Below are 16,341 nucleotides of genomic sequence, written 5' to 3' on the forward strand. Positions count from 1 at the left end.
TGCTGTTGTTTGGTCAACAAGCGAATCCTGGCTCTTCTGCTATAATTGGAATTTTAGGCCAGATAAATAATCTCTTGGCTTCAGTTTCCTCATTTGTGAGTCTGGAAAATTTCAGAGTTTTTTTTTTTTTGGCTGTGTTGGGTCTTTTGTTGCTGCGCACGGGTTTTCTCTAGTTGTGGTGAGCGGGGCCTACTCTTGGTTCGGTGCGCGGGCTTCTCATTGCAGTGGCTTCTTGTTGCAGAGCACGGGCTCTAGGGCTTCAGTAGTTGTGGCTCACGGGCTTAGTTGCTCCGCGGCATGTGGGATCTTCCCAGACCAGGGCTCGAACCCATGTCCCCTGCATTGGCAGGTGGATTCTTAACCACTGCGCCACCAGGGAAGCCCCAGAGTTCTTTTTTTGCCTCTAGAATTTAACTTTTAATTTCTTGGACTTTTGAGATTCACCTACTTCAGGTTGTGGAACTAGTCAGCCACCTCTAAGGATCCTTGAACTGGGGATGCTGGAGGATTAGGGCCTGACCAGTGAAGGCAGGACAAGTCAGTAGAAGCTTCATGGACTGAACTTCGTCTAAGTGTCCTGCCCATTGTTATTCCTCCCCCAACCCAGCCCTGTAACATTACAGTGAGAAAACATACTGTTTTCACAGGAGATATTTGTTAATATATAACCTGTTAAACCACTAGGAAAAAAAGTGTATTTTATTATGAATTTGAACTTAACATATTAGTACTCCTTCTGTCACTAATTTTTCACTTTTACTCAATATTTACTTTATATCAATAAAGCCAGCTAAGCACCTTACACAGGTTATCTCATTTAATCCTCAGAATAACCACATGAGGTTGGTACTGTGTGATATATTAATCGAGGAAACTGAGCCTTAATGAATTGTCTAAATTAGTGATAGGAGCCAGGGTTTGAACAGTCTGATTCCAAAACCCATGATCTTAAGTATTTCCATGATTTATTCTTTGTTGGCTATTTGAACTTAAGCCAAGTTTTTCTGTGATATTTTTCCTATTTTTTTTTTCGTGTGTGTAGGGCATTGAAAAATACATTATTGAGGATACTGAGGAAGCCAGATTAAACCAGGAAAAATATCCCCGACCTCTGAATATCATTGAAGGACCACTGATGAATGGCATGAAAATTGTTGGTGATCTTTTTGGAGCTGGAAAAATGTTTCTACCTCAGGTTGGCAAATGATGGGAAATTTTCACAATTGAAAGAAAAAGCCTTTATTTTTTAATGCATAATAAGTTTGGGTATATTTCAATTTTGACAAGAGCTCAGGGGCATTGAGATGTGATTCTGGTCATTCTTTCTCTAAATTCATTTTTAGGAGTAGTCTGGAAAAGTCCATCTAGGCTGGTGTGGAGGTTAGAGGTCATCTGGATATTCCCAGCATTCTAGTCTTCATGTTCTGGGCTTCTGTATCACTTCTTACCCTAACACCTGTCTCTCCTCCACCCCCAAATTAAAATAAAACCCAAGTTATACAGAGTGCATTAAGTCAGATAGAGAAAAACAAATACCGTATATTAACGCATATATGTGGAACCTAGAAAAATGGTACAGATGAACCGGTTTGCAAGGCAGAAATAGAGACACAGATGTAGAGAACAAACGTATGGACACCAAGCGGGGAAAGTGGCGGGGGTGTGGTGGTGGTGGGATGAATTGGGAGATTGGGATTGACATGTATACACTAATACGTATAAAATGGATAACTAATGAGGACCTGCTATATAAAAATAAATTAAATTAAATAAAAAAATAAAACCCAAGATTAATGTAAAATTATCATATTAAGATTTGATTTGACCAGCCAGTGCTCATCCTTAAGGATGAATATTTTGAAAAGGTCATTACCATTTTAAATAGTGATATATATTAAATGATATATTTCAAGTAAAACCAGTACTCTTACTCTTATTTTGACTTACAGCAGCTACTGACCACATCAGTTAACAAGTCATGTTGAGCCTTCTGGGTTCAGGTCTGGGAGGCATACAAAAAATGAAAAGTCCCTGTTCTTTTTTTTTTTCTTTTTTAACTTCTTCTTAAAATTATAGTTGATTTTTTAAAAACTCATTCTACATTTAATTATTCATTGCCCACTTCCCCTGTTTCTTTCATAGCATTCATCTTTTCTTATAGCTTTATTGTTTTATAATTAATATACAATAAACTGCACGTATTTAAAGGATGCAGTTTGATAAGCTTTAACATGTCTGCACCTGTGAAACCATAACCACACTCAAAATAAGGAGCGTCAGTTGTCCTGTCTTAGTCTCCCCCCGTCTGGGGCAGTTCCACAGTCTTTATTTTTCATGACGTTGACTTATTATTTTAACTTTTTATTTTCGAGTTAACTTTAGACTTACAGACAGGTTGCAGATGTGTATCCCTCACTCAACTTCTTACCCTAATGTTAACATTTTCACTTGATCATAGTACAGTTATCAGAACCAGGAAGTTAACATTGGTATAATACTGTTAACGAAAGACCTTATTCAGATTTCACCAGTGTTTCCGCTGCTGTTCTCTTTGTGTTCCACAACCCCACATTGCTTTTATCCTGCCTTTTCTAACAGTTCCTGAGTCTTTCCTTGTGACCTTGACTTTTGAAGAGTATAGTACAGTTTGATAACGGTAGCCTGTCCCTCAGTTTGAATTTGTCTGATGTTTTCTCATTTTTGGCAAGAATAACACAGTATAATGCTGTGCCCTTCTCGGTGGATCATATCAGGAGGCCCATCATGTTGCTGTGTCTCATTACTGGTGAGGTTAACTTTGATCATTTGGTTAATGGTGCCTGCTATGTTTCTCCACTGTAAATTTACTTGTGGGGAGAAACTTTGAGACTATGCAAATATCCTGTTTCGCATCCTACTTCTACTCATGAATTTTAGCATACGTTGATGAATTTTATAAAAGGCCCTGTTCTTTTTTGTCTATTTAATAAATTTGACATGTTATGTTTTGTAAATTTAAAGTGCACAGTGATACATTTACATATTGTAATATGATTGCCGTTGAAGCAATTTTTATCACACTGTATCATTATAGTACAATATTATTGTCTATATTCATTATACTGTGTGTTAGATCTCTATGGCTTATTTATTTGTTACAAGTTTGTACCCTTAAACACCATCAGTCTTATCTTCCCATCCCTTATCCTTTGGTAACCACCATTTTACTCTCTGTTTTGTTTTGTTTTTTCTTTCCTATTTGCCTTTTTCAGGTTCCCCATGTAAGTGATATCATACAGTACTTATCTATCTCTATCTGATTTATCTTGCTTAGTATAATGTACTCAAGGTCCATCTATGTTTTTTGCACATGGCAGGATATCCTCTTTTATCATGGCTGAATAATATTCCATTGTATATATATGTACCACATTTTTTTTATCCGTTCATCTGTTGATGGGCGTTTGGGTGGTTTCCATATCTTGGCTACTATAAATAATGCTGTGATAAACATGGATGTGCAAATATCTTATCAAAATCCTGTTTTCATATCCTTTGGGTTTATACCCAGAAGTGGAATTGCTGGATTGTGTGGTAGACCTATTTTTAATTTTTTAAAGAACCTCCATATTGCTTTCCATATAGTTGGACTAATTTACATTCCCACCAACAGTGCATAAGAGTTCTCTTTTCACCACATCCTCCCCAGCACCTGTTGTTTCTTGTCTTGATGATGGCCATTCTAACAGGTGTGAGGTGATATCTCAGTGTGGTTTCGATGAGCATTTCCCTGATGATTAGTGGTGTTGAGCATCTTTTCATATGCCTACTGGCCATTTTGATATCCTCTTTGGAAAAATGTCTTTTTAGTTCTTCTGCCCACTTTTTAATTGGAATATTTGGTTTTTTGTTATGAAGTTGTATTAGTTCTTTATATATTTTGGAAATTAATCGCTTATCCAATATATGTTTGCAAAATTCTTCTCCAATTCTTTAAGCTTTAAAAGGTCCTTTTTTGCATAAGCCTTAATTGTAAGTGAATTGTAACACTGGGGATTGAGAAGAGAAGGCTGACAAGGGGCTCTTGGAGGAGAAGCTTGACACCTGAAGGATGTATAGAACTTGGAGATGTGATGGAGGGCCTTCTAGGCAGAGAAAAAATAACGTGCAGAAGTTCAGAGGACAGAAACTGCAACATTTGGTTTCTAGCCTTGTTTTCCTTCTGCTCTACCTCATTCATTGACTTTGCTCACGGGGATCTCCTTTCTTACCCCACCCACTGTCATAAGTGGAATCCAGGGTGGCTGACCTGAGGACAAAGCATGCATAATAATTTGTGCTAAAATTTCACAAGTGGCCAGTAGCAATCATCCAGGTGTTCTGGTAAAGATGCCTGACTCTGTGTATTTACCCCAGGTTATAAAGTCAGCTCGGGTCATGAAGAAAGCCGTGGGTCACCTTATTCCCTTCATGGAAAAAGAGAGAGAAGAAACCAAAGAGCTTACTGGCACGATAGAAGACAAGGTGAGTCATTTTGTCCAAGCCTGTGGGCCCTGTGGGGATCGGCTCTGCACACTCTTACTGGGGTGTGGGTAGGGACCTAAGCCATCAGGCTTGGCTGTGTTTGTCATTGAAGATGAAAGGGAGGAATGATCCAGCTCTTTTACCAAATATCAGAATACCCTGGGATTTTTCCCATAAATGTGGCTTCATGAAATTCTTAATAGGAACATAATTTTTCAAAGCCCATGATTTCAAGACAAAAGCAGTTTGTTCATTCATCTACTGACTATTTACAAAGCTCCTACTATGTGCCAGGTACTATGCTCAACACTGTAGCTAAAAAAGATTGATCCCTACCCTTGAGATGCTGTTTAGTTTTGGAAAACCTCTTAACCTCTTAACTGAATATTTCCTGTGTGCTGGTCATGTTCTTGTCACCACTGCTGGATTCAGTTCCATTCTTATTGGCTGTACCACCACAGTAAATCATTAAGCTTTTGACCTTGTTTAGCCCCCTGTGAAGCTCAGGCAGCTTTGGCCCCTAGGATTCTGAATTCTAAAATCGATCTGAGTTTGTGAATGGCTCTTGCATAGTGTTTCTAAAAATCCCATTTGCCTTGTGTGCCTTTTTCTTTTCTTTTTCTCTTTTCTTCTTTTCTCCCTTCCTTCCTTCCTTCCTTCCTTCCTTCCTTCCTTCCTTCCTTCCTTCCTCCCTCCCTCCCTCCCTCCCTCCCTCCGTCCCTTCCTCCCTCCCTTCCTTTTTCTGAGGGAGGGAGTGCTGACAGTCTGGAGCAACAGTGTTGAAGCCCCCCTGCACTGGGCTGTTGTGGTCCTTCCCATTCTGACAGGACACGTGCGATTCACTGGCTCCTCCCTCTCCCTTTACTGCTAACAGCGAACGTTTATCAGACAGGTTTTGGGGGTTAAGGATATGATCTTCAGCGATGGGACTGTTTTGTATTTGAACTTAAACTGTCCTTTGAGGTGATGGAATGCATGATCTTGGTTGAAGCCCCCTGAGCTAACCAGCTGGGTGGGCTTCCTTCGAGCTACAGGGGCTTACAGCTGCCTTCTCACAGAGGACGGGACTTGGCTTCTGGGTCCGTCTTTTTTTTTTTTTGGCCATGCCACGCAGCATGTGGGATCCTAGTTCCCCGACCAGGGATCAAACCCACACCCCCTGCATTGGAAGCCTGGAGTCCTAACCACTGGACCAGCAGGGAAGTCCCCTGGGTCCATCTTTGAGGTTGCCTTGGTTGTATTGAATTGCTTTCTATGCTGACACCTGTCTGGCTTTGGAGAACTGGGTGATCTGCTCTGAAGTGACCACAGCAATGCTTAGCTGCTTGGCTTCCTCTCCAGGACCCTTACCAAGGTACCATTGTGCTGGCTACCGTTAAAGGCGACGTGCACGACATTGGCAAGAACATAGTTGGAGTAGTCCTTGGCTGCAATAATTTCAGGTGAGTTAAGACCCTTCGTTTTCACCCCCTTTCTTATTTAAAATAAAAACATTAACAGGGTAATTCTTTACTGGGTGCGAAGGGCAGGGTAGGGCAGTAGATGTTCGAGGTTATTTTTAATTTTTTTCTTCACTGTGTTTTCAAATTTTCTACATTGAACATACCTTTTCAAATGAAGGAAGTTAGTAATTATTCAATGTTGTATGTTCAGTAAGGACAAAAAGAATAGAAAAAACTATTCAAGCAGTGTCAAAACAACAAGAGGCCTCTGGGGATTTGACCTCCGGCCAGAGGCTAGAACATTGGGTCCCACCCCATGGCGTGAGCATATTTCCCTTTTCCTCTCAATGAACTGCCAGATTTTTAGAGCCAAGATCTTATTAAGACCTTAGCCAAATGGAGTCTTATAAGAAGGCTTTGACTGTACAGTTCTTTTTGCTTTGCTTAGAACAGAGCCAGGCATGCCTCCTGGTGTTGATGAAGCTAGTTTTTGAATGTTGTATACAAGTAAAATCCCTTTCTTATATCTTTCATTATAGTTGAATGATTATTCAGTGCAAATTTATTTCTATGTGAGAGCTCATGACCCACAGTAAGAGCATGTTTTGCTCAGATTTCAACATATTCTTTGTAATGAAAAGCCTAATATAACTAATGTCTTCTCTGGTCCATGTCCAACCAACAGTCTCTTTGAGTCATGGACTTCTTTCCAATATGCATTTTTCTCTGTAGAGAAGAGAGACTTGACTGCAGCTACAGCTGGGCCCCCTTGGAGTTGTCTTTGCCCACTGTCAGATAATAATTACCCTCTAAGCCCCCTGCCTACTCTCAAAATGTTTATCCATGTCTGCGTTCAAGGCTAATTAAATGCAGCTAAGAACCACTCAGAAAGGCTGGAGATGGAGGAGCAGTGTCAGGGTGACACCTTCTTCCCTCTGACTGTCTTCACAGGCACTTCCGTTTGGCTGCCTGTTCATTGTCAAAGACTTAGCATTCTCTCCTGGTCCTGGAAATGAGGCATATTGTTCTTGGAATATATTATTTTTTTTTCTTTTTTGTGGTACGCGGGCCTCTCACTGTTGTGGCCTCTCCAGTTGCGGAGCACAGGCTCCGGACACGCAGGCCCAGTGGCCATGGCTCACGGGCCCAGCTGCTCCGCGGCATGTGGGATCTTCCCAGACCGGGGCACAAACCCATGTCCCCTGCATCGGCAGGAGGACTCTCAACCACTGCACCACCAGGGAAACCCTAATTTTTTTTTTAAGGTAAAAATACTGGAGATACAGTGGAGGTTGTTACAATGAGATTTTACCTATAGGATAAGTATTTGGATGAGGAATAAGTATTTGGATGAGGTATTTGCTTCCTAAATTCTCTGACATTTCTTCTGTTGTCTCATCTTTTCAAACCCTATGTTGTTGGTTTCTATTTGCGTTCATCATAATTAGTTCAAATTCAGTTAAGCTGATAAATGTTTATAGATCATCTACTACATACCATGCATTGTATCAGAGACACCAAAGTGATTGAGTTGACTTTTCTCCATTCAAGAACTTTACTGTTTATCAGGCTAAAAAGCCAGAAACATATTTAGTGGTGATAGTGGGACAAGAACTATTAAAAAGGCAATTTGTAGGCAAACTCTCTACAGCAATTCTTGAGATATCATTGTCATGTGTTTATCATTTTTTATTATGAAAAATGGACAAGTAGCTGAAGGAATCATACCAGGAATGTTTTTTCCTCCAGTTAAAACATTTTAAGGGACTTCCCTGGTGGTGCAGTGGTTAAGAATCTGCCTGCCAATGCACAGGACACGGGTTTGATCCCTAGTCCAGGAAGATCCCACATGCCGTGGAGCAACTAAGCCCGTGCGCCACAACTACTGAACCTGTGCTCTAGAGCCGGCGAGCCACAACTGCTGAAACACATGCACCTAGAACCCATGCTCCGCAACAAGAGAAGCCACCGCAGTGAGAACCCTGCTCACCTCAACGAAGAGTAGCCCCCACTCGCCGCACCTAGAGAAGGCCCACATGGAGCAACCAAGACCCAAAACAGTCAAAAAAAAAAAAAAAAGGCCAGGGAAAACTGTGACCAGCACACCCAGTTCCTCTGGCTTGTGCACTGGGGTCCACTTATCTGGAGTAACTGGAGAAGCATCTTCTGATGAAATTTTATTCTTTTTGCAAAAAAAAAAAAAAGTTAATGTGCAAACTTTTTCTATCAGGTCAAACACCCCTTTGGGGCTTATGTCTTATAACACATAGACTCTTGACATTGGTGGGTTTAATGTTATGACATCAGCGAGTAGACAGGTGCCCCTGATAGCTGCTTTATGTAGTTAAATGTATGCTTTTGCCTGGGTATCCATGTTCCAGCTGATGCCTGGGTGAATCACCCGGCTAGTGAGTGAGTCTAGCAAACCATCCAGTACCAGATATTAATGCAACTTTCTCATTCCTGGTTCTTTGTTGTTGGTGCAGTAAATCTCATGAAGAGACGTGTTCTTTGTGGGGGAAAAAATAAGTAAAGAGGACTGAAAGTGATAGTTCTGTCTAGACAGAAAACACATTTTTTATGGGGATGATGCAATAGAATTTGCAGATTTGAGAATTTAAATAGATCTGGGGATGTGTCCACCAAGAGTTTATTAATACCTAACATTTGTTTTCTGCTTCACAATTTATATAGTGCTTTTATATAACTGATTTTTCTTTTTCTTTGTTTTTTGGTATTCTCTTCCTGATTCCTTCCTTCCTTCCTCCCTCCCTCCCTCTCTTTCTTTCTTTCTTTCTTTTTGATCATTCTTTCTTTTTACGGTTTTGATCATGCTTTGCATGCATCAATTATTGTATTTCTCATTTTACACAGCTAGCAAGTGGCAGGCTGTACTTAGGGCTTCTGAATCCAAAAGTCGGGATTCTATGTTATGTCAGTTTAGCTTCCAGTATTTATTCCAGTTATAAACAACTTTAACTGTAATGTATAATATTAATATTCTAGTTAAATTCCTCTGAAGAAATAATTTAGAATATTTAAAAACATTTTTGATCAGATATTTGATTACATGAAAGTTGATTTTAGATATACTCTTTAATAATAATTATATAAAAAGACAAATGTGGACTTTTCCTATTTAACAGATAATGCACACTGTTTAACTGGGTAAGAAAAAGTAGGATATATTAACAGAAATGTTAAAATTAGATATACATCTAGTACTTTAAAAAATATGGATCTGATGAAACAGATAATGAGGCATATTTTCACTTTAACCAGTGGTTCTTAATATAATTATCTAGTATGGGTAAATAATATGCAATATATAGCTAAGAAGGGGACACTTTGAAACTGTATAATGTTAGAACTTTCAGCTGAGTGAGGAAAACGACTGTATCTAAGTCAAGGGCGCACTAGAGACTTCTCCTAGCACCTCAACATGCTCTCTTTATAATTATTCGGAGGCTTTCAACTGTGTGTGTGTGTGTGTGTGTGTGTGTGTCTGTCTGTCTGTCTGTCGTTTTCCAGCTTAATTGAGATATAATTGACATATAACATTGTTTAAGGTGTAAAACGTGTTGATTTGATACACTTATATATTGCAGTATGATCACCACCATAGTGTTAGCTAACACCTCCATCACATCACATAATTACCATTTCTTGTTTGTGGTGAGCACATTAAGATCTACTTTCTTAACACTCTCAAGTATATCATACAGTATTGTTAACTCCATTCACAGTGCTGTGTATTATATCCCTAGAACTTATTCATCTTCCAACTGGAAGTTTGTACCCTTGGCCAACATCTCCCCATTTCACCACCCCTCAGCCCCTGGTAACACCTGTCCTACTCTCTGTTTCTATGAGTTCAGCTTTTTTAGATTCCCCATGTAAGCATATCATACAGTATTTGTCTCTCTCTGTCTGACATATTTCACTTAGCATAATGCCCTCATAGTCCATCCATGTCATAATGGCAGGATTTCCTTCTTTCTTATGGCTTCTTATGGTTCCATCGTATGCATGTATCACTCCTGCTTCATCTATTTATCTGTTCTTAACCACAGCTTGGAAACCTTAGTTGGGGCTGCAGACTTGTACGGTACTCCCATCTAGTGGTGGTATCTGTGAATTGCAGGATCAGAAGAAGCTGCCACCTTTAACTTTATTTCACATGACAGCAAATATGAGGCACCCTAAGTGGATGCAGATGCAAAGCTAGCTTTATATTCCATTTTAATTCCTTCTGGAGAGTAAAAGGGGCTTTATATATTACAATATTTATTTTCTAAATTATATGAATTCTTAAATGGTATTGGATGCTTTTGCTAAGGCATTTAGTGCAGCTTACATTTTTTTCTGTATTAGAAACCCAAATTATATGCTTGCATTTACAGCTCTGTTATAAGCACTTTAGAAAGATGATTATAAAATACAAAATTTTCCATAACATCATTTTTTTAATATATAGATTTATTTTATTTATTTATTTATTTTTGGCTGCATTGGGTCTTCGTTGCTGCACTCGGGCTTTCTCTAGTTGCGCGAGCGGGGCCACTCTTCATCGCAGTGCACGGGCCTCTCACTGTCGCAGCCTCTCTTGTTGAGGAGCACAGGCTCCAGACGCACAGGCTCAGTAGTTGTGGCTCACGGGCCCAGTTGCTCCGCGGCATGTGGGATCTTCCCAGACCAGGGCTCGAACCCGTGTCCCCTGCATTGGCAGGCAGATTCTCAACCACTGCGTCACCAGGGAAGCCCCCATAACATCATTTTTATTTTCTTTAATCTCTCATATGGCAAAATATAAGAATGTGTATAAGAGGCCTACAGACATGGGGTATAGCTCAGAGTGCAGAAGGGAAACCAAGGGAAAGCCAAGGGAGGTGGAGAGCTATATGGGGGACGCAGGGAGTTGTAGTAAAGGGGAGAGAAAATGGGAAGAGATAGTGGGAAGAATGGCGGCTGCCACGGAAGGCAGGGATGGGATTGACCCAGGCTTCAGATCCTTTCCTTCAGCCAGGGTTCCCCAGGGCCCATTGTTTGTGATTCTGGACCTTCATAGTACTAGTTTCTGCCTGGGTGGCCCTCTATTTTCCTTCATCCAGCTAATACCTATGTATTTTTTCAAAATGCAGCTGGAATCACCCTCCTGGCGTGCTTCTAGTTGTTACCGAGATTAGATGGTCTCCCACAGCACACTGTAAATGCCTCCTCTGTGGTACTTGTCGCACCATATTCTAATGAGCTCACATTAGAAACTGATTTCTCAACTCACACATGCTCAGAAACTGATCCCCTTCTTCTGGGGTGGGGCTGGGGAAACCAGATTGGTTTTCCCTGGTGGTGAGCAGCCTCCTTCCTGTATCCCAGTGCCATAAATACTACTTTCTATGCGTGGACAACGTTGGGAAGTGCTCCTCTAAACAGTGATATATTTGTCGCCCAGCAAGACCTCTTAAGGCAGCCTAATACGTTGGAAGTTGAACTTGTACCCCAGTCCCCTGGCTCACTGTTTCCAGACCTCTTCTTACCTGCCTGACTGCAAGTTGTCACTCTCTTGCTGATTTCTCCTTCTCTGTGCGACCCCTGAACAGGGGAATGCTCCGAGGCTCAGCCCTGGGACCTCTTCTCTGTCTGTCCTCACTACCTAGGTTAGTGCTTCTCGGACTGTAATGTGCCTTCTGACCATCTGGGATCTTGATAAAAGTCAGATCGGGTTAAAGTAGGTCTGGTCAGAGAGTCTTAGATCATCTCATTCAGTCTCATGACTTTTTTTTTCTTGCTCCTCTCCCCTTTCATCTCCGCTCCCCTTCCCCTCCTCTCTCCCTACCTTCCCTCCCTGCTTTCTCCCCACCCTCCACCCGCTTTTGGCAACTTACTTTTCTACATCTTTTACACACCGTCTGAAGACTTTTTAACACCATCTAATACGCTGTCAAGTCCCAAGTTTTATCCCCAGCATGGATCTGTCACCTGAACTCCAGGCTTACCTATCCAGACAACTACCTAAGGGCTCCATTTGGATAGCTAAAGAAACAATATTTTGAAAAGCGAACTAATTGCTGCCATTAAGATGCCCTTGACCACCTAGAGGGATGGGATAGGGAGGGTGGGAGCGAGGGAGACGCAAGAGGGGAGAGATATGGGAACGTATGTATATGTATAACTGATTCATTTTGTTATAAAGCAGAAACTAACACACCATTGTAAAGCAATTATACTCCAATAAAGATGTAAAAAAAACAACAATAAAAGATGCCCTCTACGGGGCTTCCCTGATGGTGCAGTGGTTAAGAATCCGCCTGCCAGTGCAGGGGACACAGGTTCAAGCCCTGGTCCAGGAAGATCCCACATGCTGCGGAGCAACTAAGCCTGTGGGCCACAACTACTGAGCCTGCGCTCTAGAGCCCGCGAACCAGAACTACTGAGCCCGCTTGCCACAACTACTGAAGCCCGTGCACCTAGAGCCCGTGCTCCGCAACAAGAGAAGCCACTGCAATGAGAAGCCCGCGCACCGCAACGAAGAGTAGCCCTCGCTCGCTGCACCTAGAGAAAGCCCGCACGCAGCAATGAAGACCCAACGTGGCCAAAAATAAATAAATAATAAAAATTAAAAAAAGAAAAAAAGATGCCCTCTTCTCCCCCTCTGACCTTACTCCCTACAGCTTTCTCCTTCCTCCATTTCTGTCCTGCCACGAGGTCTCCTTACTTTTCTTCAAACAAAAGCAAGCATCACACGATGTTCCTGAGCGATACAGTGCCTAAAACAAGAAAACGAATTGAGAGCAAGATGATTCTTGCCATCATACTGATGATTTTTAATTGAATTTTTAAAATATATGCAATGCTGAAAGCAGTCAGCTTTGAAATACATGCCTCTTTGTCTTGATATAAAAGCAATATGCTGTTTTGCTTAGTTTTATAGGCTGTATTTAGTCACAGTTTAACAAATCTAGTTGCCAGACTGAGTGCAATGTGCTAAAAAAAAAAAAAAAGGTTCCACCTCGCCCCTGTCATAACCTGCAGTGCCCCGTCATCAACACCTACAGCATTTGTTCTCTACCAGCTTAGTGCTAACAGACCTGAATAGAGTTAGCATTGATTTGAAATTTACTTACTGAGGATTCCATATGTGCTAGTTTATTTTTTTTAATTTAAGTAATATGGCAACAAGCTAAAAAATCTAACAGTATGAGAAGCTATATAGTGAGAAGCAAGGCTCCTTCCTGCCCCTGGTGTCCAACTACACCCACCTGTTAGCAGCTGACATGATGTCAGGTAGTAGTTCTTTTTTATTTTTATTTTTATTTTGCAGTACGCAGGCCTCTCACCGTTGTGGCCTCTCCCATTGCAGAGCACAGGCTCCGGACGTGCAGGCTCAGCGGCCATGGTTCACGGGCCCAGCCGCTCCGCAGCATGTGGGATCTTCCCGGACCGGGGCACGAACCCGTGTCCCCTGCATTGGCAGGCAGACTCTCAACCACTGTGCCACCAGGGAAGCCCTGGGTAGTAGTTCTTAAGCACTGATTTTTTTTTAATTTAAAATTATTTTGCCTATTTAGTTTTAAGAATTGTTGACATTAGTAAGCAAGTGAAAACACGTACTGTAATTTTTTAAACATCTTTATAACAAATACTTATGATCAAATTAAATTGTCAAAATGACTGACATTCTGTGTACTCTCTAAATCTAGAATAGAAGAGTAGTTTATAGAACATTTCCAAGGGCAGAAGTCCCATTTTCTCCGAGTTCCAGAAAGCTGTCTCCTCCCTGAGTTACAGTTCCTTGGTGTTACTCTGTCCTCTGAGCGTAACAGGCTCCAGGCTTCCTCTGCGCAGTTGCGTCCCCCTTCTCATGTGCCCGCCCAGGGTCAGCTCTTCCTTTGAGTCTCACTCCATCTCTCGTGGTTACCTGCTCTCTGATTCAGTCTCCCTCTCCCTCGACTTAAGTCACCAGATTCCTTCTCGTCAGCTTTTCATGTGCAGGAACTGACCTCTTCTTGCTTATCCTCCTTGTTGGCTTCCATGTAGGGTATACTGTTCAGTGGATATTTATTGAGTGAACTTACCCAGCATCTTTATTGGCCTACATGGCTAAGAAGATGGATTTTGGTGTCAGATCCTGGTTCAAACCTCAGCTCTGCTACTGATTGGTTGTTTGACTGGACAAGATGCTTAACTTCTGGGCCCACACTTCTCTGGGCCCTTCCTCATTAAAATGTAAAAATCATGTTTTCAAGAATTTTTTTTAAAAAGAGAGAGAGTATTAATGGGTAAAACCTGCCTCAAAATCGAGTTTAAAACATGAATCGAGCATCATAAAAATATTTATATTCTTTAACGCAATGATGCCATTTGTAATAATCCATCCAGTGTATATATTTGGATAAATGCATGAAGTAAAATATGAAAACAAACCACAGAAAATGGGCCCCATGGTAGTGCTTCCATGTAGAGTTCCTGTGAGGGTTAAACATGATTGTTTATACAGAAGGCTTAGCATAGTGGAAACAACCCAGGTGTCCATTGACAGATGGATGAATAAACACCATGTGGCACATTCATACAATGGAATATTATTCAGCCTTAAAAAGGAATGAAGGTCTGACACAGGCTACAACGTGGAGCAATCCTGAAGTCATTATGCTGAGTGATATAAGCCAGACACAAAAGGACAAATAATGTATGATTCCACTTGTATAAATATCCAAACTAGGCAAATTCATAGAGGCAGAAAGTAGAGTAGAGGTTACCAGGGGCTGGGGCGGGCCGATCGGGGATTGTTGCTGAGGGATTACAGAGTTTCTTTTGGGGCGATGAAAGAGTTTTGAAAATAAATGCTGGTGATGGTTGCACAACATTGCAATTGACTGATTAGTGATGCTGAATTGTACTTAGGTTAAAATGGCAAATTATGTGTTGAGCTTAGGAAATAATAATGTCCTCCACCAAAAATTATTGAATTGTATACTTTAAATAGGTGGATTAGATGCTCTGTGGATTAAGTTGGCAAAGGTGTTTAAAAAAGCTCAGCATAGTCCCTGACCCATGGTCAGTTCCTAATAAATGGCAGTCATCATTGAGTTGGTGGTTGATATTTAGTGAGCTTTTCAGTGTGATTCCAGTTTACGTTAGAGCAGTATTTAATGGCTAAATAAAAATGTTGGTCTAGCTTTTTCACCAATGGGTTCTCATTAATTTTCTCACATCTCATTTCTGTGCTCCAGAGTTATTGACTTAGGAGTCATGACTCCATGTGACAAGATACTGAAAGCTGCTCTCGACCACAAAGCAGGTACTGTGCAGCCGTGCTCCTGGGCATTTCAGTAAATATCATTTCCTCCCATTGTCTGTCTGTTGGTGAATAGCCATGCCCCAGCCCATGTGGGATGGTGGGACATTCAGACATTCAAGTGCCAGCTCTGCCTGGGGGTGCTGTCATTGCCGTTTATAATGGAGGTCGAAGGGGTGAGAAGGTCACCGTGAAACTCCTTTCTAGCTATGAGGAAGGGGAATGGGGACAGGCTTCTTAAAAGAGAACAGTTTTATTAGATTTTTTTCCTCTGTGTGTAGTTGCTTTTATGTTTCTTCTGATACTGTGACACGTTGAGTCTGGGAAATCATGAACTAACAATTGCGTGGCTTCCCGAAACTGTGGCAAGCATATTATTGCAACTTGAAGTTGCAAATCATATTTACTCCTGAAAGCAAACAATAAATTGAAAACCCCCAGTCAGAAAAGAAGCCTCAGAATTAGAAATTGGGAATTTATCTTCTGTCTTGTGGTCTTTATTACAAAGTTTTGAAAATGAGTCTTCTACTTTTCCTCTCATTCTCCTTCTCACTGTCCTTTTTTCTTTTTTTAAATAATAGATATAATTGGCCTGTCAGGACTAATCACTCCTTCCCTGGATGAAATGATTTTCGTTGCTAAGGAAATGGAGAGATTAGCTATAAAGATTCCGTTGTTGATTGGAGGAGCTACCACTTCGAGGTAAGTCATGCTAATGAGCTTTGTGCTTCCCTTAAATTCTCTTAAATGCCAGTGTTTAAGAACAGTGATAAAACCTGACTTTTTTTCTTATGCGTAGTGCATTGGCTCCTTATTATATAAATACATGAACTTTCCAGCCTTCACGCCAGAATCATTTAGGGGCCTGCTGCAGGAAACTCCTCTGTCATCTACTCCCCTCTCCCTGTTTTTGGATTCCTTTGGCCTGCAGTCCTCTTTTCCTTCATCTTCTCACCTCCCATTCAGTTCTTGAGACTTCTAACGAACACTTTTCCTCTTGAAATCAAACTGAGTGGAGAAGCCGTGTTTTTTGGCACAAAAACACTGCTTGAACTTTAGCCCACTCTCTGTCTTGAAGCAGGTGTCTGACTGAATAAT

The 16,341-nt window shown here is 41.1% G+C and overlaps 1 protein-coding gene and 1 long non-coding RNA gene across 7 annotated transcripts in view; one reads left to right on the forward strand and one right to left on the reverse strand.

Annotated features, from left to right (window-relative positions):
- Positions 1-16,341, reverse strand: part of LOC308625347 — a 262,666-nt gene that overhangs the window by 97,393 nt on the left and 148,932 nt on the right. The gene's annotated exons all lie outside the window — the stretch shown is intronic.
- The window catches only part of MTR (5-methyltetrahydrofolate-homocysteine methyltransferase), a 131,520-nt gene that overhangs the window by 66,840 nt on the left and 48,339 nt on the right, over positions 1-16,341 (forward strand). For all 6 annotated transcript variants that reach the window (XM_081223922.1, XM_081223927.1, XM_081223923.1 and 3 more), the window contains exons 20-24: positions 1,043-1,195; positions 4,396-4,503; positions 5,845-5,945; positions 15,179-15,246; positions 15,825-15,945. In XM_081223922.1, coding sequence (XP_081080048.1) covers positions 1,043-1,195; positions 4,396-4,503; positions 5,845-5,945; positions 15,179-15,246; positions 15,825-15,945 — 551 coding nt within the window. The remainder of the gene's footprint in view (positions 1-1,042; positions 1,196-4,395; positions 4,504-5,844; positions 5,946-15,178; positions 15,247-15,824; positions 15,946-16,341) is intronic.

This window comes from Mesoplodon bidens (genome assembly GCF_964165515.1).
Source record: "Mesoplodon bidens genome assembly, chromosome: 1".
In the NCBI taxonomy this organism is placed as follows: Eukaryota; Metazoa; Chordata; class Mammalia; order Artiodactyla; family Ziphiidae; genus Mesoplodon; species Mesoplodon bidens.